The 25,521-nt window shown below is 37.1% G+C and overlaps 1 protein-coding gene across 6 annotated transcripts in view; it reads right to left on the reverse strand.

Annotated features, from left to right (window-relative positions):
- The window catches only part of DPYD (dihydropyrimidine dehydrogenase), an 858,821-nt gene extending 835,123 nt beyond the window's left edge, over positions 1-23,698 (reverse strand). For all 6 annotated transcript variants that reach the window (XM_042952991.1, XM_042952985.1, XM_042952988.1 and 3 more), the window contains exon 1: positions 23,539-23,698. In XM_042952991.1, the coding sequence (XP_042808925.1) occupies positions 23,539-23,577 (39 nt within the window). In that variant the 5' untranslated portion in view covers positions 23,578-23,698. The remainder of the gene's footprint in view (positions 1-23,538) is intronic.
- Between the last annotated feature and the right edge of the window lie 1,823 nt (positions 23,699-25,521).

A 25,521-nucleotide genomic window follows, 5' to 3' on the forward strand; every position in this document is an offset into this window, starting at 1 on the left:
TCAGTATCTTCAGCACCTTGTATGAGGCATAGTGTAAAGAATGCTTGCAATTAATTGAATTGCACCTCCTTAGAGTGTTAGAACCATAAGGGACCATAAGGGACCTCGTTTTATGGAAAGACCTAGTACAGTGGAAAACACAACCCAAATAAAGGGCAATAAAAATCAGGACAGACTCCAGGGTGCCTGGGTGGCTCAGTCGGTTAAGCGGCCGACTTCGGCTCAGGTCACGATCTCACGGTCTGTGAGTTCGAGCCCCACGTCGGGCTCTGTGCTGACAGCTCAGAACCTGGAGCCTGTTTCAGATTCTGTGTCTCCCTCTCTCTGACCCTCCCCTGTTCATGCTCTGTCTCTCTCTGTCTCAAAAATAAATAAAAACGTTAAAAAAAAAATTTTTGAAAAAAAAATCAGGACAGACTCCTTACTCCATTACATCACCACACTCATACAAATGCTACTATGAAGGTACTCTCAAATATTTTGAATTATCCACTAGTTCACATCACCTCTGACCCTACTTCTGGTTGGAAACCATATCTAAAAGAGGCATAACAGTTCAGAAGTTCAGTGTTTCAGATTTATTGGATAAAGCTAGATTTCTTTTATTTCCACAGGAAAGATTACATAATCCCTATATTTGAAATAATTCTGTAAGCATTAAAAGTTTTCCATTGCATTAAAATACTCTTAATCTCAAGATGAGTAAATTATCACCATCACTTTCAATACAAAGCTTCTTACACTTCAGCTGTCCTTTTACAGATTCATACTGAAAATAAATTTTAAGCAGAATTACATTGCTGTGCAATGAGTAATAATTTCATTAAATTAGTAGCATTCACCTTCTAGTGAGATTTCTTTATTACTTTATTCATAGAATATTTTGTAAAAGAAGCATACTAAACAGAACCATTTACCTTTTAATACTATCCTTAAATAGGGCATACCACTAGGAAACAATCAGCTATTATTCCCTATTTCAATCTAAATAACTGTAATAACTTCCAGGTGTTTGATAAAAGGCACTTCCCATCACTATATAGATCCATACTTTCTATAAGCCTTACTGGCACTTAAACTTGTTCAAAGGTATAAACATTTTTCTCGAGGATGATAGATATTAGGCTGTAATTAAGGTTATTGTGCTGGCATAGAAGATAATTTGACTTAATGGAAGACATTCTGTGATGGAAATTAACAAGTTTGCTACATAATTACATAACAGGATTGATTTTGAGCAACATTTGTGCTATTTACACACTAAGATTTAAGGAAGCAAAGGCTAGATGATTAACAGATCTCTTGTAGTATTTACTATGAAGTGAAATAAAAACTCAAAGGACTAGATACAATTTGTTTAATGATATCACAAAGAATGCAGTATCTCAGATTTCTTTTACCTTAAAATTTGTTACAATGAACATCACATATTTTTATGGGAAAGAATAAAAAAATTTTTTTTTAATTAAAGCTTAATTTAACCATCCTAAAAATACAGATTATGGAACTGGATGAACCATTTGATAACTTAAAAAAATATTTAAATGGTGTTTCTTAGAATTTGTGCATCAATTCCAAAGTAAAGCTTCCATTACAACCAGAAGCTTGAAACAGGCAAAATATATTAGTCTAGTAAAGTAATATCTAACATAGGCAAGGCTGTGGAAATGTCTCATGTTTATTAAACTAATTCTATCATTAACATAGCAATATGTTTAGGATCAATTATATCTTTTTAAAAATATTCCTTGGTAAACTTTTCTTAGTAGTAGCTTACAATTCATTGTTTTCACTTTCAAGCACATTATTAGGTCATTTAAATTAAACTACAAGAGAGGAAACCAGAAATCCACTTAGTGCGTTAAAATTTAAACCTCAAGTGTCCTTTTAAAAATAAGTGTACTTTTCCAAAACTGCTAGGCAAATTGCCAAACACAAAAAGGAAAACATCCAAAAATCTGATAAATACAAAGTGAAATTGCACTAGTAGAGGAATTAAAAACAGAAATAGCTACAAGTGTTGCCTCTAAAAAAAAAAAAAAAAAAAAAAAAAAAAGAGCTGGGAGAAGATGGGGAGGGGTGCAGAGAAGTCAAAGGTGTGCTAGAGCCAGCTCGAATGGGCTCTGGGGAGCTGAGAGTTAATATCTCTTTCAAACTCCACATTTTCAGGGCTTAAAATCTGCCACAGAGGAGATATTTACCCCATGGTAATTAGCAAACACTATGAATCAGGGCTTTCCTACTCTTCACTCCCAATTAGTTGTTTACCAGTGTGTCACTGGTAAGAATAGTAAAGGGCACCATTGCTTTTCCTTAAAAGCTCTTCTTAATTTATTTTTTTCTTTTTATTTTGCGTATTACACTGATTTATTATGCAGTAAACTGCATTATACTGACAAAAATTAAACAACATTTAAAGATGCCATTATTAAAACAATGGGATAATTCAGAGATCCACAAGATTCACCGGGCAGGTAAGCTAATCATAATGTTTCAGTGATAACACCTTAATAATAATGGAAGGAATTCAAAACTCCTTATCAATCTAAAGTAGTTTCCATGAATATTAAAAGACACTGGTGAGCTTCAGTAAGAACATATGAACTTTTATAACTAGTCAATGTAATTTAATTTTCCCCCAGAAAAATTGACCCGAAAAGTAAGTTATCAAACTATCAAATATACTTAAGCCATAGGTTTTTACACAGGTATACTATTTTAAAATTGATAAACTACATAATTACACAGATTCTTGATTTATTTCATTTTCAGATTAACTGAGAACTAGACAAACTGCTTTGTATTGAACACTGCACTGCAAATTATGATTCTACAATGTGCACCTCTAAGTATTTGCCATGACATAATTAATTCAAAATTGTATGGCACTAAAAATGTAAAAGGGGCAAGGTTTAATTTAAGTTAATATGAATTAGTCATAGATATACCCTTTAATTACATTTTTAATCCTCGAATATGAACTGGTTGTCTTGACAGTGATATTATTGTTACACAGTAGAATGTAAAATGTCCTCAGTGAATCAGGTTTATAACACATACCTAAATGTACAGAAACTATATATATATATATATATATATATACCCCAAACCAACTCTAGCCTTTTAGCCCATTGTGCCTATTTCTTTTTCCTAATTTTTCCAACAAATAATATGTCCTGTCAGAGGTCAAAGTAGCCTGGAAAAGGTCAAAACTGGTCAGTTGACATCATATTGAGAAGTGATTGATGATATCTCATCAGCTCCCTCCACTGCAACCATCTGGTTTGTGGATTAGAAGCCATTCATACCTTAGTTCATTTACACATGTGAAGGACTCCTTGAAGAATCCATTATAAAATATCTTATTGAGAAATTTTGTGAATGCATACAGTGGGAAAAAATGAGGTAACATTTGAAGGACTTCCATTCCCATACTTCTTTGATTCCTCATTTTCTTGTCATGTATTTTAATGTCTGAATAAACAGCAATGTAAAATTGGGTTCATATTCACAGTTTTTAGTTTCCAATTCACTACTGACTCTAATCAAACCGTTTAACCTTTCTATGCCCTTGGTTTCAACATTTCTGAAACTGATGCATTTTTGTAAGGCTGGAAACATGTTCACAAGTAAAGAAAAAGAGGAAAAAAATGTTGTGAGTGCACAGACTCACATTCATCCCTCTTTAACCTAACTCTACGAGCCCCTATACTTACACCTATCTTACACCTGACCCATTTCAGCCAGAGCAGCCCTCCTCCTCCTGTCTCTAAAGAGAGACACCTAACTCATTTTTGGTCCTTGAATTACTAGAGATCAAAGTGAAGGTGGGAGGAGACTGCAACAAAAGTTACATGAGTTTCTTTATTATTTATTAAATAATATCAAAATAACACTGTAAAAGTAAATCATTAAGCTTCATGAATCTGAATTTGCAACATGTAGACTTTAATTCTAACACCATAATTCTGAACCATCACCCCAAAGCACTCTTTACTTTCTATCTTGATATATAGTTATTTGTGAATTTGCCTCATCTTCCATCCTGATATCATAAGCTCATTCAGGAGAGACACATTTATCTTTCTAGCCAGTCCCCACATATACTTAATGTAGTGCCTAGGATACAGCAAGTACTTAATAATTACTTACAAAATTAAATGGTAACCTAAGCTTTGGAAAAAATATATTCAATGTTATTGTGGATTTTAAAAATTATCTATGTAGTTCTTTGCCATATTTGATAATAAACATCTTTTCCTTTCAAATAAGAACCATACATGTCTATAAGTTAAACAACTTTATGATAATACCAGCTTACATTTGCATTTATTCTCAATTCATTTGTTCCAAACAAAGCACTATGAGGTAGATAGGAAAAGAATCATGATCTCTATTTCATTGATGGGGAAATCAACTTAAGTTCACAAAACTAAAAAGTGCCAGAACTAGGACTTAAAAAGCATATTTAGAACTCTTTAAAATATGACATTTAACCCTAATTACTTCCTTAAACTATGAATTTGAACGTAATAAAGGTCTCTTCTCTTACAAATGTTAGATATCACCAGCCTTACTATCCTTACATCTGAACTATCTTCCCTCCTTTCCTCTCTTCCCTTCCACAAATATTACAGCTTCTTTGCAATTGAAAACCAAAATCTGTATTTGCTTACTAGGGCTGCCATAAAAAAAAGTATCACAAATCGGGTACCTTAAAACAACAGAAATATATTATCTTACAGTTCTGGAAGATAGACGTATGAAATCAAGGTGTCAACCAAGCCATATGCCTTCTAAAACCCATAGGGGAAAATCCTTCATTGTCACTTCAAGGTTCCAGTGTTTGCTGGAAATCCCCAGCATTCATTCCTTGGCTTAGAGAGACATTATTCTAACCTCTCCCTTTGTAATCACATAGCTGTCTTTCCTCATATATCTTCACATCATCTTTCCTCTGTGCTCTATTCCTTATACCTGTGCTCTTGTTATCCATCAATTCCTTGGTCACCACACCACCCTCTATCCAAACTCAGAATTTAAATCAAGTTCTCTGTTTCACACCCCACTGTTCTTTACAGCAATCTTGGTGACTTCAGCAGCCACCTGGACCATCCAGCATCTGCTCCTTACTCAACCATCTCACCACCAATATTTTTTTTCCTTCCACACCACCACAGACACCCTCTCTCCTGGTTATATTCTTGACCTTTTTATTATTAGTTATCACACCATCTCCAAAAGCTTTATTTCAAACACACCACTCTAATCTTCACCTCTTCCACCTTCATACTCTCCCACCTTCCAACAACTCTTTGACTTTATTGAGGCCACGAACCCATTGAGCACATCACATCTGGCATTCTCACTACTCATTTTCCTATCCTGACTTCCTTCACATTAGATTCCATGATCCACCACTATGACTTCTTCACAACACCTTAATTCTATTCCTTCTCTCACACCAACGTTATTGCCCAAGTAAATCTTAACCCAATTAACTACTCTTTGTCTGAACCCAAGCAGTTAAAAGTGGCTAGAAGAGGGGAGCTTGGGTGGCTCAATTGGTTAAGCAGCCGACTTAAGCTCAGGCCATTTGTTATCTCATGGTTTGAGAGTTCAAACCTCACATCAGGCTCTCTGCTGTAAGCACAGAGCCTGCTTTGGATCCTCTGTCCCCTTCTCTCTCTGCCCCTCACCTGCTCGCTTGTTCTCTCTCTCTCTCTCTCTAAAATAAATAAACATTTTTTTAAAAGTGGCTAGAAGAATCCACAATCACATTCATGTTAATTTCTTAACAAATTTCAATTGGAAAACAAACTTGCCTAACAATCCTACTATAATTTCTTTTTACTTTCATTCTCCCACTTTCCAGAAAGTTTATTCATACTTTCATCCGTTCTTAAAATTTATATCCTGTTTTCCTCTTACCCTCTGTTAATGCTATTGCCTCACACTCTTATTGAGAAACTAAAAACTGCCAGATGGGAACTCCCTCTTCTTCCTACCACCCACTATAGCACGCCTCTGCCATACATCTGACTCTAATGCTTATATTATCAATCCTATTCCCCTTCACCAAAAGAATCTCTTTATACAGGTAATTATCCCTTCTATGTCCTTCAACAGTGGTGTCTCTTTCTATTGGATCTCTTTCCATTAGTATATGTCCATGCTCTATTCTCCCTCTCCAGCTACTTCCCAATTTCTGTGTTCCTCTTTAGAGTGAAACTTTACCCCAGAAATTTCTAGTGTCACTGTCTCACTTCTCTATCTCCTGTTCCTTTCTCAATCCATCCAAATTGGGCCTCTTTCTCCAATAGTTATTATTAAATTCATAATTTCTCCATGTTACTGAATTAAAAGGAAACTTTCATGCCCTCATTTTACCCTCTCAACAGCAATGTAGAGAGTTGACTATACCACCTCTTTCCTCCTTCCTTGGTTTCTGTGATACCACGGCCTCCTGGCTACTTTTCCTTCTTCTAACCTCCTAAATCTCCAACTCCTTGTCTAGCTACACTGTCTCTTAGTGATTTTACTCAGCCCCAGGATTTTACACATCATTTTTGTATCACTAATTCCCCAATTTCTATCTCTAGCTATGATTTCTTTATTAACCTCAGATACTTATTTCCAGTTGACTACTTGATATCTTTACTTTGGTATCTAATAGGGATTTCAAACTTAATGTCATTAAACAACACTTGTATCTCATACATCTGTTATTTCTTTTTGCCCCTCAGATAAAGTTCAATCCCACCTCTTTATTTTTTTTTTAATTTGTTTTTAATGTTTATTTATTTTTGAGACAGAGAGAGACAGAGCATGAATGGGGGAGGGTCAGAGAGAGAGGGAGACACAGAATCGGAAGCAGGCTCCAGGCTCTGAGCCATCAGCCCAGAGCCTGACGCGGGGCTCGAACTCACGAACCGTGAGATCGTGACCTGAGCTGAAGTCGGATGCTCAACCGACTGAGCCACCCAGGCGCCCCCAATCCCACCTCTTTAATTGTCATTCTTTGTTCTCAAAAGCTATGGCAGACTCCTTCTGGTACTTCAGGTTTAAGTACAAATGTCACCTCCACGAGGAGGCCTTCTCTGACTGGCCAAATAAGGGGGGCCCCACCAGTCATTCTGCATCAGATTATTCTGATTTACTTTTACCAAAGCTCATGATACTACTGAAATTACCATACAGTTTGAAATTTTTACTGCCTTTTATTTCTATACTGCAATGTAATTTTACTGAGAGCAGAAATCTTTTGTCTTGTTTGTAGGTATATTTCTAAAATCTAGACTAGTGTCTAGCACATAGTAAGAAATTAATATGCATTTTTGAATATACAAAAAAGTTAAACTTCTGTGTTTAAAACATCAAAATAGAAGATAATCAAAGAGATAGCCCATTGGAGTCAAAAAGGTAATTGTAGCCATTATTAGTATTAGAGGCAGTTAGACTCTAACAGGATGTATGGAGGCCAGCAAAGAGGAAGTAATGGCCAGCTACGGGGAAAGTCAGAAGCCTATCCTGGTAGCACTCCAAAACAAAGGCACAAGAAGCTGGATCAAAGGAAACAGGCCCAAGATGGCTGACAAAGTAGGCCAGAAAGCCAGGACCAAGCAAGGTAGGAAAGGCACGAAACCCTACTTCCAAGAAATCCCCACCTCCTTGTTAACAACCATCAATGAAAGATAGAAACCCAAACCCCAGCACCCACAGCACTCTCTGTCTCTATCTCAAGAGTGTACCTTCATTTTAATAAACTTTCCTGAACATGTTGCTATCCTCTATGTTTTGTCTGCCCCTAAATTCTTTCTCGTGAGGAGACCAAGAGCCTTCAGCGACATCTTTGGGGTAGACTGGGTCAAAGCCTCGAGGCATGGGGTCTCCCCAGTTCACCCAGCAACATTAGCATTTTAATATTTAGTGTTAATTGCGTATTTGCTGAGCCTATTAAAAATGATGAGTATGTAGTATTTCCTTCAATCATACAACAATCCTATGATATAGGTAATTTTACTGTCCCCATTGTACAGATGAGGAAATAAAAACACGGAAAATTGGAGTTACTTGCCAATGTCAAAAACTAGGATGTGGCACAGCTAGGATATGATGGACATTAGCACTTTAATTCCAGAGTCTACACTCTTTTTTAAGTTTATTTGTTCATTTTGGGGGAGGTGGGAGAGGAAAGGAGAAGAGAGAGGGGGAGAAAGAACCCCAAGCAAGTTCTGCACTGACAGTGCAGAGCCTGATGCAGGGCTCAAACCCACAAACTGTGAGATCATGACCTGAGCCAATATCAAGAGTCAGACGTTTAACCGACTGAGCCATCCAGGAGCCCCCAGAGTGTACATTCTTAATCACTAATCTGTGCTACACTTTAATTTTAATTTAAACAAACAATAATGATCCATTATATACTACACTATAATAAATACCATAATAGATCAAGTCTACTAGTCCATTGCTGCTTCTGAATTTGCCTGAAGTTAGTTTAAGTGGATAATATGTTTCCAAAAGAGTATTGATTTTGTGATTTTATAATTCATTAGCATCTAAGTTTCTTAAAATCTGTGATATTTCTACTTTTCTTTTGTATGTGCGTGTACTTTATTACGGAAATATAATTGACTTACCATATTATATAATTTCAGATGTACAAAATAGTGATTCAATAATTATGTACATTATGAAATGCTCACCATGAAAGTATACTTATCATTTATCATCATATAACATTATTACCATATTATTGACTGTATTCCCATGCTGTAGTTTTCTTCCCCATGAATAATTTATTTTGTAACTGGAAGTTTGTACCTCTTAATCCCCTTCACCTATCTTGCCTATCCCCTCTCCGCCCCACCCTGGAAGCCACCAGTTTTTTCTCTGTATTTATAAGTCTGTTTTTTGTTTGTTCATTAGTTTTGTTTTCTTGGATCTACATATAAAGTGAAATGATATGGTGCTTGTATTTTTCAGTCTGACTTACTTCTTTCACTTAGCATAATACCCTCTAGGTCCATCCACATTGTTGCAAATGGCAAGATTTAGTTCTTTTCCGTGGGTAAGTAGTATTCCATTATGTGTATATACACCGCATTTTCATGATCCATTTATCTGTCAACAGACACTTGGATTGCTTCCATAATTTTCTATTGTAAATAATGCTGCAATGAACATAGGGGTTCATATATATTTTCATGTTAGTGTTTTCATTTTCTTTGGATAAATACTCAGAAGTGGAATTATTGGATCATATGGGATTTCTATTTTTAATTTTTTGAGGCTAGACCAATTCACAGTCCCACCAACAGTGCACATCCATTCTTTTCTCCACGTCCTCACCAACACTTTTTTGTCTTTTTGGTACTAGTTATTCTGACTGTGTGTTATTCTAGTTATTCTGATAGCTCACTGTGGTTTTGACTTGCATTTCCCCAATGAATAGTAATGCTGAGTATCTTTTCAGGTATCTGTTGGCCATTTGTATTTTTTCTTTGGGGAAATGAATATTCAGGTCCTCTCCCCATTTTTAAATTGATTATTTGTATTTCTGGTGTCCAATTATATGAGTATGTATATTTTGGATATTAATCTCTTATCAAGTATATCATTTGCAAATACCTCTTCCATTTAGTGGGTTGCCTTCTCATTTTGTTGATGGTTTCCTTTGCTGTGCAAAAGCTTTTTTTAGTTTGATGTAGTCCCCAATTGTTTATTTTTACTTTTGTTTTGTTTCCTGAAGAGACAGATCCAGAAAAATATTGCTAAGGCCAATGTCCAAGAGATAACTGCCTATGTTTTCTTTTAATAATTTTATGGCTTCAGGTCCTACATTTAGGTCTTTAACAATTTTGATGTTATTTTTGTGTATGGTAGTAGAAAACTGTATGGTCCAGTTTATAGAGTCCAGGTATCTCATCACCATTTATTGAAGAGATTGTCTTTTCCCCATTTTGTATTCTTGCCTCTTTTTGTCATAGATTAATTGACCATACAAATGTGGTTTTTTATTTCTGGGTACTCTGTTTCATTGATCTAAATGTCTATTTTTGTGCCAGCAGCATACTGTTTTTGTCACTACAGCTTTGAAATAGAGCTTGAACACTAGAATTGTGATACCTCCAGCTTTATTTTACTTTTTCTTAAGATTGCTTCAGGATCTTTTGTGTTTCCATACAAATTTTATAATTATTTGTTCTATTTCTGTGGAAAATATTATTGGTATCTTGAAAGAGTTGAATCTGTAGATGGCTTATGGTAATAAAGACATTTCAACAATATTCTTCTAATCCATGAGCATGGTCTATCTTTCTATTTATTTGTCTCATCTTCAATTTATTTCATAAATGCCTTATTGTTTTCAGAATGCAGATTGTTCATCTCCTTGGTTAAATTTATTTCTAGGTATTTTATTCTTTTTGATGTTATTTTTAAATGGGGTTGTTTTCTTAATTTCCCCACCTGCTACTTCATTATTAGTATATTGAAAACAACAGATTTCTGTGTATTAATTTTGTATCTTGCACTTTCACTGAATTCATTTTTTCTAAGAGTTTTTTGGTGTAGTCTTTAGAGTTTTCCATATTTAGCATCACACCATCTGCATATAATGACAGTTTTACTTCTTACCAATTTAGATTCCTTCCCTTTCTTTCTTTCTTCTCTGATTACTGCAGGTAGGACTTCCAGTACTATCAAATAAAAGTGGTCAGAAGGGACCATTTTGTCATGTTCCTCATCTTTAAAAAAAGTTTTCAGCTCTTCACCATGGACTATGATGTCAGCTGAGGGTTTTTCATACAAGGCTCTTATTATGTTGAAGTGTGTTCCCTCTAAACTCACTTCGTTGGAAGATATTTCTACTTTTCTTATTTGTATTTCTATTTATATTTTTCTCTTATTTTACTCTTACACTAAAATTCCGTTAAAGCACATTGTTTAAAAGAAACTCCAGGAGACCTGGGGAAATGGCGGCATAGGAGGACGCTGGGCTCACCGCGTCCTGCTGATCACTTAGATTCCACCTACACCTGCCTAAATAACCCAGAAAACTGCCAGAAGACTACAGCTAGGCTTGTCTCCGGAGCCAAGCACAGACGAGAGGCCCACAGAAGAGGGTAGGAAGGGCGGAGGAGCGGTGCGCACTATTGGCGGGAGGGAGCGGGAGGGAGTGGGGGCAGAGGGGCAGCCCGCCGGCCAAGCAGAGCCCCCAAGTCTGGCTTGCAAAAGTGGAGGGGCTGGACGGAGTGTGTTCTGACAGCAAGCGGGACTTAACATCTGGGAGGTTATAAGCTAACAGCTCTGCTCGGAGAGCGGGAAGGCTGGAGGACAAGGGGAGGGAGAGTCGTTGAGCCCCAGACTACAGAGCACAGCTTGGCGGAGAACAAAGGTGCTCACCAGCTCCATTTCCCTCGCCCATCCCCCAGCCAAAATCCCAAAGGGAATGGTTCCTGTCAGGGAACTTGCTTGCACCACAAACACCCAACGCTGTGCTTCTGCAGATCCACCCCTCCGGCGGCAGGGGTCTGACTCCCTCCCAGTGCCACAGGGCCCCTCCCGAAGTGGATCTCCAGATCCGAAGGAAAAGTGAGCGGTGCCTTCCCCTCCTGCCCCTGTGCACCTTGCCGATCCACCCCAGCTAATACACCAGATCCCCAGCACCACAAGCCTGGCAGGGTGCAAGTAGCCCAGAAGGGCCATGCCACCCCACAGTGAATCCCACCCCTACGAGAGGGAATGAGAAGACACACACCAGTCTGACTGTGGCCCCAGCAGTGGGCTGGGAAAGACATCAGGTCTGACTGCGGCCCCGCCCACCAACGCAAGTTATTCAAGACAGCACAGGGGAAGTGCCCGGAAGTTCCCCACCACTCCAGGGACTATCCAAAATGACCAAACGGAAGAATTCCCCTCAAAAAAAAAAAAACGTCCAGGAAATAATAACAGCTAAAGAACTGATCAAAAAGGATTTAAACAATATAACAGAAAGTGAATTTAGAATAATAGTCATAAAATTAATCACTGGGCTTGAAAACAGTATAAAGGACAGCAGAGAATCTATTGCTACAGAGATCAAGGGACTAAGGAACAGCCAGGAGGAGCTAAAAATGCTATTAATGAGCTGCAAAATAAAATGGAGACGACCACGGCTCGAATTGAAGAGGCAGAGGAGACAATAGGTGAACTAGAAGATAAAATTATGGAAAAAGAAGAAGCTGAGAAAAAGAGAGATAAAAAAATCCAGGAGTATGAGGGGAAAATTAGAGAACTAAGTGATGCACTAAAGAGAAATAATCTACGCATAATTGGTATTCCAGAGGAGGAAGAGAGAGGGAAAGGTGCTGAAGGTGTACTTGAAGAAATAATAGCTGAGAACTTCCCTGATCTGGGGAAGGAAAAAGGCATTGAAATCCAAGAAGCACAGGGAACTCCCTTCAGACGTAACTTGAATCGATCTTCTGCACAACATATCATAGTGAAACAGGATCTTATGTGGATCCTGAGAAACTTAACAGAAACCCATGGGGAAGGGGAAGGAAAAAAAAAAGAGGTTAGAGTGGGAGAGAGCCAAAGCATAAGAGACTCTTAAAAACTGAGAACAAACTGAGGGTTGATGGGGGGTAGGAGGGAGGGGAGGATGGGTGACGGGTATTGAGGAGGGCACCTTTTGGGATGAGCACTGGGTGTTGTATGGAAACCAATTTGACAATAAATTGCATATATTGAAAAAAATAAAAAAGTAAATAAAATAAAATAAAAAACAAATAAGTAAATGAATAAATAAATAAAAGAAACTCCAAGCCCCTTTAAAATGTGGGAAAGATATTCAAATTAATGAATATTCAAACAAATACGAAATAAAATCAGATAGTTTTCACACAACTGTCCACTAAATAATTAAAAATAATTTTAATGTTGAAAAGGATACCATTTCATATACATTAATACACTGATAACAGATGTATAAATAGGTATACAACTCAAAAATATTTCAAATCCTTAAAATAGTCACACGTACAATTGATAATTTCCCTCTTGAATCCTTTAACAATGTGATCTTAAACATGTATAAAGAATAAACATTTATTACTGTCTAGCCTGGGATGGAGGTGTCATAGGCGGTGATTTTCATGGATCATGTAAGAAACTTCTGCATATGTTTTTATCTCTTTCAAAAAAGAGACTTAAACATACCAATGTTCAGAGCTCAGGTTACTAGCAAATTTTAGCTTTAAAATGTAGCATGAATCAAAGCTAGCTTGGTTAACATACCTTAGAAGAATGTTTTGCTTTATTAAATTTGTCGCTGTGAGAAAAATGTGTTAAGTGTAAATAGTTACATTCACCACTCTCTTCTTCCTGAGAACCATAAGAAAAAGGAGAAAAAATTGCACACACACACACACACAAGCTTCTGTATATGTGTATGTATACACACACACACACACACACACACACACTTCTGATATAGAGGTCTAGGGTGAAAGAATCCACTGAGAACCTGGTCTGCTAGAGTGGTTTGAAGAGAGGGAGAGGTACAGGGTGGAAGGTACAATACAAAAGTTTCCATTTGTGGTCACACATTGGAACATCTGCAGTTGGTGTTACATATATTTATTTATTCAAGATAAAAACCTGAGATTTACCTATTTAAAATAACCTGAAACCCAACCTCACTCTTGGCAGAAAAAATAAAGTATCAGGCAGTCAAGCCATGATCTAGAATAAAGCATCAAATCAGCACTGAGTGCAAATGAAGTCATATCCACATCAAGGGAAACTATGCTCACATGCCTATATGTTCTCTAACCTTGAATGTGGTGGAGGGATGAGGCAAATTAGTAATTGGTTCCAATTCCACTTTTTCCGTTCTGTCTTTGCACCCAATAACGGGCCATTTTTCCTTTTAAAAATGCTTTAAAACACACACACACACACACACACACACACACACACACACACACACACAATTCAGTTCAATCATGTAGGTAGGTGGAAAAGGCAAACTGAAATGCACTACATATCAATGAAGCCAACCCTTTCAAGTGTATTCTAGGCAAAATGTCTTAAGGAAAAAAGTTATTGAAGCATTATAAATAACTATTACTAAAAACAAAGTAATTATGTGATAATAAAGGAGAGGCTTGAATAAATTTTGGTATCTCCACTGCGTGGAATCTTACAGTGCTATTTAAAACTATTTTATTTTATTTTATTTTATTTTATTTTATTTTATTTATTTATTTCATTTTATTTTATTTTATTAAATATAATTTATAGTCAAATTGGTTTCCATACAATACCCAGTGCTCATCCCAACAAGTGCTCTCCTCAATGCCCATCAACCACTTTCCCCTCTCCCTCACCCCCCATCTACCCTTAGTTTGTTCTCAGTCCTTAAGAGTCTCTTATGGTTTGCCTCCCTCCATTTCTTTAACTTTTTCCCCCCTACCCCTCCCCAATGGTCTTCTGTTAAGTTTCTCAAGATCCACAAAGGAGTGAAAACATATAGTATCTGTCTTTCTGTGCTTGGCTTATTTCACTTAGCATAATACCCTCCACTTCAATCCACATTGCTGCAAATGGCCAGATTTCATTCTTTCTCATTGCCAAGTAATATTCCATTATATATATAAAACACATCTTCTTTATCCATTCGTCCATTGATGGACATTTAGGCTCTTTCCAAAGAACTGCAAGGAATCCACCCAAAGTATACAGGAGTGGTGATGCATAGGGGCATTTGTACCCCAATGTTTATAGCAGCACTTTCAACAATAGCCAAATTATGGAAAGAGTATTTAAAACTATTTTAAAAGTTAGTATAAACGTGAGGAAATAGTTCTGAATGGAGAAGAAAACAAATATAAACTGAATATGATTAAAACTGTTTAGGAAAAAATTCCTTACGCATAGAAAAGAAAAGTATTAAATCATTGAGCAGGGCTATTTTAGGTGGTGTGACTATGTATGTTTGAGGGCTTCAATTCACTCTTTTTGGCATTTTTCTTTCTGTAATGATCATGCAAAATAATTCTAAAAATCAAATCACAGTATGGGTGCCTGGGTGGCTCATTCAGTTGACTCCAACTCTTGATTTCGGCTCAGGTTATGATCCTTAGGGCATGGGATCAAGCCCCACATTGGGCTCCGTGCTGAGTGTGGAGCCTGCTTAAGATGCTCTCTTTCCCTCTACCCCCTCCCCCACTCTCTCTCTCTCTCTCTCTCTCTCTCTCAAATAAATTTAAATACATAAATAAATAAAATTTAATCAGAGGAATGAAAAAAAAATTAATAAAAGTTAACCCCCAAAAAAGCATCTTGCTGTGAAAGCTGTTATGCTATTATTTAACTCCTGCAATCTGTGAGAACTAAATAGCTTTCTTTGAAGTATGAGCATTTTAATCAAGCATTCTACTCTGTACTCCCCAATATTTATCATGAAAACATAACTGAAAGAAAAGTTCTCAAAGCTTTGAGGTCACTGTGGAACAGGTACAAGGAGTCAGAGGAAGGTAACTTACATTCCCTATGGGCTAGAAACCCCAAAATTTATACTCTGATTTCCACTGACAGTTATCAATCAACAAACACACTGGAGAAACTAAGAGAGTCTCAACTCCTTATTTGGAATCTCTAGCTGCAATTTCTAGTTAAGGATAACACCATCCAAGAGACACAAAATATGAATTTATAAATTCCATATCACCCTGACAAAACTCCACCAATATATAGAAGGATTGGACTTTGTGTGCTCAGGACAGATTTAGATTTAACTCATTTGTTTGATTGAAAAAGAAAAGGAAGCAGGCAAGCATGAAGAAAGTTTAAAAATCATTAAGTATATCAATTCCATAGAGTCGGTATAAATGGTATACTTAATCCTGCCTAGCATGTAAAATACAGTAGCTATGACAACACCACGTCTGCATTTCCTCAATATGATCACTCAGCAGGTCACATTTCCAAACAATTTCACCATTGCCGTATTTTATTACAAACCATCCTTAAAAGACTGATCAATAGCAAACTCATTGAGAAGTCAGCAAACTCTTTCAAAGTGGTTGAATGATTTCCACAAGGTCAGAGAGCAAGGGGCCCAACATGTAGAGCAAACATATCTGCAGGCCTGTCCCGTATTCCAGAACACTTATATTAATTAACATACAGTAAATACACATTCTCTTCTATTGTTTTGAAGATTTTCACATGGCTTTTACATCAAACTAACATTTTTAAAGTTTTAACATGCTGCTATAGTCAATTTTTAATACCATTCAGAGGATTTCACAAAGATCCAACAAAAAAAATCTAGTTAGGTAAATCCATTGTGGGCAGGTAAAACAAGTTGAAAATTAGGGGATGAAGTTTGGAGAGAGAAGTGTAAGTGGGGGAAGGGCAGTGGAGACGATTCGCAGGGTGGTGGGTAATAAAATATGGGAGAAGAGGAGGTGCAGTCAGGGCTCCATCCATGAGCACCATCTGTATAAATCAGGCCTGGAGTTGACATGTAATTTTGTGTGGGTCCCCTGAGAAGTGGCCCTCAGGGCTTCATTATTGATGAAGAGATTTTTCTTCAAAGTGGCCCAGTCAGCAGTGCCTCAAGGGGACATTCATAAGCACTCATAATATCAATTTCCAAGCACCTGGGAGGTAAGGACACAGATTGTCTCTTTAATTATTATGATAAAGGTAGAGGATAGTGAGAATGCTTTTACACAACCAAGCTGAAATTCTCAATGAAATAAAATTATCATAACCTAATATTAAAAAGTTTAATATTTGAGTCATCTTTCAGAAAGAGCACATTTTACATTTTCCTGGTGCAAAATAGGTTGATCTCCAATTCTTTCTTTCCTAGTAGTCAAAAAAGTTTTAATGAACAAATACAGGGATGCTCAGAAGTCTAGAAAAAAAACTTTCTTTGAAGCTAATATACTTGCTTAGAGACATTATAAGCTTAGTCCAGTTTGTACAAACAGATATGACTTGGGCTTTTTTAAAAAATAATTGTGTAGAGATTTCTTTTCAGAAAAGGATAATACTAAATCCCTTCTATATATCGTTCAGAATACCAAGAAATAATTTTCACCAATACATTGGTCCTGAGAGAGTCTAAAAATGCTCGGAAAAACACTGAAAAATCAATCCATATGTACACTGCAGTAAAATAATAAGGGTTGGGGAGGTCAGCCTTGGATTTGAGTCTTAGTCCCTAGTGGAGTAGATGTAGATAATCCCATATAGACAAAACCGATGCCACATACTTCCTTTGAATCTCCTTCAATTTACACCAGAGGGCTAGCAATGCAGAGGGTGTTAAACATATTTTTAAAATAGAAGTAAAAAGCAAAATGAACTGGGTCTCTTTAATTTGATCTGAATTTCAGAAACTCCCCCTTCTCACCGGTAATATTGACAAAATTAAGGAACTTTCTTATAAAATATATCTGCAAAATATATCCTCATAATTCTTTTAACTTCATTAACTCCCCCCTCTTTCACATATTTTAACAGGCTTCAATATCACTTGTTAATTTTTGGAGTTGAACAAAATTCCAGCCAAATGACATTTACATAAGACACATGATATATGCAATAATGATGTTTGAAAGAAGTACCTGGTATTTTTTTTTTAATATTTATTTTTGAGAGACAGAGAGACAGAGTACGAGTTGGGGAGGGGCAGAGACAGCAGGGGACACAGAATCAGAAGCAGGCTCCAAGCTCTGAGCTGTCAGCACAGAGTCTGATGCAGGGCTTGAACTCACAGACTGCAAAATTATGACCTGAGCCGAAATCAGACGCTCAACCGACCAGAGCCACCCAGGCACCCCAGAACTACTAATATTTTAAAAATACATATTTTATGTGAAAGATGCTATCTGAGGCATTATATGTATATGACACCAGTTAATCATTACAACTATTGCATGAAATAATGAAGCATAAATCCAATTGACAGAAAAAGAAATGATAGTTCAGGAAAGAACTGATCACAATCACAAAAATTAAAAAAAAAAAAAAATGAGAGAATCAGGATTAGAACCCAGGCCTGTTTAATACAATGTTTTCTTTTTTACCATGAATTGAGGTTTGATTTTGTGAAATACAAAATAAATAACTTTAAATAAACGTACTGAGTTCCTATATCAATAAGTAGATATCTGTAGTGAACATTCTAAAAGAAAAGTAATACAATGAGTTCACACCTACTAGCATAACATTTTAATTACAAGCAATGGAAGAAGAAATAATTATAAACCATAGGAAATATACAATCCTATTAAGAGTTATCTTAGTGGTATTCCTGGCTCCAGGTTATCTGTGAATGACCACACTATTGATGTTTGAGGCCAAAAAACACTTTCTGTCTTGATATAGAGGATTAAGAGCAAATGAAGTCCTGAAGGTAAACATGTCACATTTGAAAATCAAAATCTTGACTATATATAAATTTATAATCTTAGAATGCCTTATAAAATATTTTTAAATTAAGGCAGGGTATAAATGATGTTGAAATTTTCTTACAGTTTTAAGGACTGCAGGCTTCTATTCCTATTTGTCATTGTAGACAGCTAAGAGGGAGAAAAATAAGTTGGCCAATCCTACTTTTCAATATCCTCGTTAGCTTCACTTAAAGCCTGGACCATAACAAATCTCATCATATTTTCTTTGTCATATTATTTTATAACTTTATTTATTTCAGTCTCATTGTCTTTAATTTTAGTGTTTTTAATTTTATAACAAATTTATGCTTATTAAAAATTCTCCCACAATGATCAGATAGGTTTACCTTTACAGTAAGGTCTATTTTTCAGCTCTTGCATTCTTGCCTGTTTATATACAGAGTTTGGTAAAATGCTGTATTCAAATAGTTAAGGAAAGATGATTGCTTAAAGATATCCAGTTTTCTCAGGATTTTGGCCCTAGATCTTTTTCATATTCTTATCAATTCCTTATTGCAAATGTTCAGCTTTCCAAAACTGAATTTTTCTTCCAGAATGTAAGAAAGAAGGCTACTGAATTCCAACATATTTTTACAACACTATCTGCTATGATTAAGATTAAGCAGATCCAACGTAAAAAATTCCCTAGTGATAGAGTCATCATTAGTCATTAATCTCACAGTTTTTAATTAAACTGCTAAATTGGTCACTGAATTCATGTGCAGGAGGTATAATTTCTTTTAAAAAACTATACTGAAGTATATACATCTGGCCATGCTTAACTCTAGAAATACACCTTAAAACTACAAAGAGCTGAGAGCCAAAGCATAAGAGACTCTTAAAAACTGAGAACAAACTGAGGGTTGATGGGGGGTGGGAGGGAGGGGAGGGGAGGGTAGGTGATGGGCATTGAAGAGAGCATCTTTTGGGATGAGCACTGGGTGTTGTATGGAAACCAATTTGACAATAAATTTCATATAATAATAATAATAATAATAATAATAATAATAATAAATTTATTCTCTCCTTTAAAAAAAAAACTACAAGGAGCTATCATTTGGAATGAAGTATCTTCCCAAATCACACAATCAAACACATTTTTACTGCCCAGCTTAATTTCTTAGAAAGGAGAAATACTTTGAGTACGGTCGACAGGACAGTTTAAAATAGGGAGGACAAGCATATTTTTAACAATTCAAACTCACAGAACAGGTTTAAAATTTAAAAACTTTAAAAAAAATTAAAAGCTTTAGCAAGTCGAGATAGCATTTCCTTAGATTGGTGGTGCCTAATCAATAAAAGAAAGGAGACAAGAAAGAACTGTCATTTATACACTGAATAAAAAAAACATAAAAGTTTAAATAAATAAATAAATAAATAATCCATAGCTTCTGCAAAGTTGAATCTTTATTCTCTCCTTTGGATCCATAACCCTTCCCCTTCCCAGGGACAAAAACAGTTATGATAGAGGGTATTCCGAAATATTTTCTCCCACCTCTACCAATTAATTCATAACCCCTGCCTTCCCTTTTTTCAAAATGCTCCTTAAAAATGTACTTTTCTCCCAGTTGTTTCCTTTATCCTCCCATTTTCCAAGTCCATGATTTTAGTAACTTATTTTCTTAATTAATAAGCATAGAAAATTCTCAAATGAATGGAAGCTAGAGTATAAGTAATTCAGAAACTATTTCTGTTTGACTTGAAATGCACTATGATTCTGTACACAATGGACTGAAATCCCTTCTGATTCAGGGTAAATGTGAAACACTCACTAACTGATAATTCAAGGAATGGACCTTGACTTGTGATTGTGAAAGCATTAGAGTGGTAGGTAGCATTTGAGTTTGGCTGTAAATATTTACCAAAATTACTATTATTCAAAAAGTTAAAGGTTTCCTGTAGCTGCATACGTTTTCTTTTAATTATACTTCTATAGTCTACTCTTAATTATCCATGTCAGTGGAGAGGAACAGGACACTGAACAAAATTACATTTTTCTAAAATTATTCTTACTTGCTTTTAAATGAACAGATATTGGCATTATACTGGTTATCAATTCAAACTAAATGAAGTACTGTGAAGGTACCGCTGAAGTCAGGGTAAGTGACCAGTATTGGGTATTCACCTTCTCTGAAACCTTCCCAGGAGAATTTGTATTCAAAAGTCATCCTTGACAAAATTCAGCTTTGTTCAAAATGTAATCCCATAAAGTAAGATGACTTTCAAAAGCACATAGCTACCGTTAATGATTTTAGAATACTAATTATTTCATTGGCAGGGATTTTCCTAAGATATTTGTTCATACTTTTATTTTTTAATATTTGTCCTTTTTCCTAACAAGAATATGTCAACTTGTGACATTTGTTTATTATATTTCCTATTATAATTTTCTTTATTTAACAGGTTATGAAAATATGACTCAGAGAAGCCAAGTAACCCTCCTAAAGTCACAGTTTAAAAGAACTAAACTAGACCTCAACCCAGTTAGCTCCAGATCCCAGGGTCTGAATCACATTTATGTATCAGGGAAAACAAAACAAAACAAAACAACTTCACTTCTCATGCTGCTTCTACAATTACCATAGTGACAACAATTTTTGAGTATATGAGCTAGGTTCTATTGCCTAATATCTATTACTTACTAATGCATCATTGTTGTGCTTTATCTTTCAGCCTGAAATATTCCATTTTTGGGGTTTGGTGACATTCTGATTGTTTTTCATGCTCCCAATCCTTCAAACCCTGATGTGATACTTAATTAAGGCTAGACATTATGGAGTGAACACACAAGGCAACTTTACCTCAGTAACTTTTTTTCTTCAGAAATAGAGATATTTCTTGGCTGCCTCACTGAAACCTGAGATTCTGTAGGTAGCTTATGGTGAAAGTTAAATCACTATTATAGTGGGTTGTCACCATCACCTTCTGTTCTTTTCACATTTATCAAGTGAACCTGTATTTTGTTCCATACTGATTTTTTTTAAGATTACTCCATGTACTTGAGACTAAAGCAATGGTCACAGTCAGATCAGTCTCTAGACAATGGTCTTAATGAATTCATTCAAGGAAAGGAAACCCAATGTACGCATTCAAATTTGATAGAAAACTGAGCTTTCATAATTCATTCTGATTCTTCAAACAAAAATGAACTTTGGTGAATCAACAGGATCAACTGAGACATCTATGCTTAAATGTGTTCCTTTAGGCTTAATGTATTTTTCTTCACTGCATTATATTTTAATGATTAATTTCATGCTCTCTGGTGGTACTATAACTCATGAATCACAGGTATTACTTTGAGAGAAAAGGAAGATACTATGTATAATGGAAGTGGTTACTGATTAAAATGTGCTGCATATATGAACTACATAAAACCTGAAAAGCCTTGAATACCACTGTTCTAAATTGTAAGTAATATCAGGCAGATTAACCCCACAGACTAAGGTTAGACTGAGGTGAGTGTAAGGGCGTGGACTTCTCAAACGGGTCTTAGTTCAAACAACATATGAGATTAAGCTAGTAATTTAATGTTTCACTGGCATCTTTTCCTTAGTGTTCTGTGGTTAAGAACTGATTTCCAAGACAATTGCAAGAGAAATACAGAGAAAGAAATCAGTTAAGCAAATAACATACCATTCTAAAAGCCAAAGGCCACCTGCCCCCTGACACTCTCCTCTCTAAAATCAGTACTGCCTGAATGCTGTCAAAAGTTTGCTACTTAGCTTAGTTTAAAAAAAAATGATTTGGTTAAATCAAAGTAATAAGGACCAAAAAGGGCTTTGACAGTGACATAAATCGAGTATCCTTCACCTTGTGCACACATGAATAAATATTGGGTTAAATATATCTTACTGATCAATATGAAATAGTAAACTATCCACAAGAGAAACCACAAGTAAATTAACCAGAGAGGTCACTACAATATAATTTGACTCTTATTACTAAAATGGATTTTTCCCAAACCAATGTATGGAGTTGGAAGAAAACATTACTACCATCTCCCAACAGAACACAAAGTTACTTCAATGACAGAGGAAAAATGTGGCATCAGCAGCTATTCTGCAAACAGGTGGTTTTAAACTTTTATTTAAGCCACTGAAAAGGACTGAGGAAAGAAAAATTTGTCATTTATAAAAAAAAAAAAAGAGAGAAAACATACACGTACACACATATACACACATTTTATGGGACAGGGAGACTCAAATAAAGAAAAGCCTTAAAACACAACAAAATACTAAAAAGCAGTTTATCTTAGCTCACAAACGCTGAATTGGGTATGTCTAAAAATCACTGTTTAAAATTACATCCTTCTCATGTCAAACACAAAGGTCTTAGGAAGAATTCAAAGGAAACGGTCATGTCATTTCAGGTAGGACCTTCTTCACAGGAAGAAAGATGAAATTGTTACAGAAACAGAGTGGAAAAGAGAATCAAAAACTCTTGAGAGGAGAGAAAAATACAGCTTGTTTATGTTTTTCTGATAGCACTGCATTTTTCGTGTTCTCAACAGTTTGTTCCATTCCTCCCTATGTTAAATAATTTCATAAGCATTGAAGCATTACTATGGCTAGCAGGGACGCTAGAATAGCTGACACACAGATCTCCTTTATTTCTATAGCCCACCTTTGCATATATTTAGGATTCAGCAATTGGAGGTGGGGGCAGCAAACAGGTGCCCTGAAATGCATAGGGGTGGAGAAGGGGAAAGTGCCTGGGTAGACTGGGTGGGAAATGGGAGCTGCTATCCTCCAGAGTCCACCTCACTGGAACTCTTGTGCTTCTTAGTCACACCATTCAGGGCAAGACAAGACAAGCTTCCTTAATCCCCTCCGAAGTAAACAGCCAGGTCCCAACCCAAAAGGCACCCCCTCCAGTCGCGGGACCCTTCCACTTCTGTCCCCCGCTGCCCGTGCCCGTGTTCTGGCTCCCTGCTCCTCTACCTCCCCCGCAGGCCTCCCACGGAGGCAAAGTTTCCCCGGTCTCCCACTCTTTCCCGAGCGACTGCCGCGGCCTCCCCAGCACCCACCGGCTGGGCCCCCCACCTCCCGCCCTTGGCGACCCGGCGCGCAGTCGGTACCTCGATGTCCGCCGAGTCCTTGCTAAGCACAGGGGCCATGGCAGTGTTTACAGCCTGAAGTCTCCTAGTGACAGACCCTCCTAGCGTCCTCAAGCTCCAGTCAGAAAGCGAAGTGACGGGAAGCCGGAGCTACCGAGTAAATAGGAAGCGGAGGGTCCGCGGCGAGGGGGCGGGGCTGGCGCTGGGAGGCCACGCCCCTGGGGCGGGGCTGCGGGCTCGGCCTCGCGGCTCCAGGCGCCCCGCACTGCCCGTGGAACGACGGGGAAAGCAGCCCGGCCCATCCCCCACGCTGGAGGCTTGTTTTCCTTCCACAGGCGGAAGGAAGGGAGGGAGCGAGAACTCGCACCCGGGACTGACCTTTGCTCTGTAAACTGTTAAAGCCTGAGCTTGGTAGGCTGGGGCCAGATGTTAGAGACCCACAGGATTAAAGGTAAAGGCAATTGGCGCTCTAAGTAACAAATTGCTCCTTTTCTTTTGCTTCCTCACGAATCCCGCAAGGTGCAGAAACATTAGCTTATGGGCAGCTGCATCTTCTGGAACTCCTCAGGGATGAGGTAGTAAACGTTCCTCTATTCATCTATCAGAAGGCGGGAGGAGGCAAGGGCGCGGGTCTTCCGACAGTGGACAAAATCCGGGAGTACGAGCGGAGACATGGTTATCAGAGGACCCAGGGAGGGAGAGCTGCAAAATTTCTACAGCCAGAAGTGGCAAGTAATAAGTGCTGTAAGTGCTGTAGGTGGTACAAAATCAAGGTTGTATCTTTGCAGGACAATCCATTCTAACGACTCCTTAAATATATGTAGATACATATTTCTAAAATGTGAAGCTCCTTTGAAGAGTGCTTTATGTTTTGTTATAGAGCTTGCTGGAGAGAGGGGAGTGATTTCCATTGAGAGATGGTCTCAATCCAGAAAACATTCATCTTTGAGTATATCTGTCTCCAGACCTCCCTCTGTTCTCCCGGTTAGATAAATACATCCTCCTCCTCTCTTCTCCCATAACTCTACCTGCTTACTTCTAGTAAGGTTTTTACCATCCTTCTTAATCCTCTTGGCTAGATTGTGAGCACCTTGGATTCAAGTATTTCCTCCATATCGTTATTCTTTCATTAGTTCATTCATCATTTCATTCAACAAATATTTATTGAACAGTTCCAATGTACCCATTGTTAGGTACTCTGGATATAATCCGTCTTCTAGATTATATTTCTAGAGTGAGAAATACCTCACTCTCACGAAGATTATACTCCTAGTAAGCAAGTAGCAAAATAGTAAGAAACAGTGATGTCTGCTTAGAAGATAAGAGAAATGGAAAAGGGTAACTGGGGTGTAAATGCTCACTACCTTGAGTGATTTGGGAAGACTTCTTTAAACAAACCATTAGATTACCTTCCAGAGCCTGGAATTTACTAGACAGAGAATGGATACATTTTCTTGAATCAAATTGTACTGCTAAGAAAAACTAGAAAGTTACATAGAAACCGTAAAATCATGTTTTCTCAAACATTTTATTCATCCCCAAGCTCTCAAACTTCGACCTCCTAAAGGATCTTGGAATGTGTCTTCATTTCTCCACCTTCACTCCATCCACCAAGGTCCAGTGGTATTCCACTCTTCTACTCATACCTTACCCCTCTCCACTCTAGACTGAGTTTTAAAAAGTATTGACTCATCACACACACGCACACACAAACAGAATGAATAAATCCTTCAGTGGTTTGCATTGCACTCAGTAAATACAAACTTCCTAGTGACATCTTAATAACCCGCCCTGCCCTTCTCCAACCTCACCTATAGCCATTTTTGCCATGACTCTTTATGTACCATTCACGAAGTAATCTTCCCTTCTTCCAACCATTTCTCCTCCCTTTACACACGTCCTCCACTTGGGGGACTCTTCCCATTCTAAGCATCCTTTAGGTCTCAGAGAGGGCTTCCCTGAACTATCCCAATGAACAAGATTAGACCCACCCTGTCTCTTTTA

Source organism: Panthera leo, chromosome C1 (assembly GCF_018350215.1).
Source record: "Panthera leo isolate Ple1 chromosome C1, P.leo_Ple1_pat1.1, whole genome shotgun sequence".
In the NCBI taxonomy this organism is placed as follows: Eukaryota; Metazoa; Chordata; class Mammalia; order Carnivora; family Felidae; genus Panthera; species Panthera leo.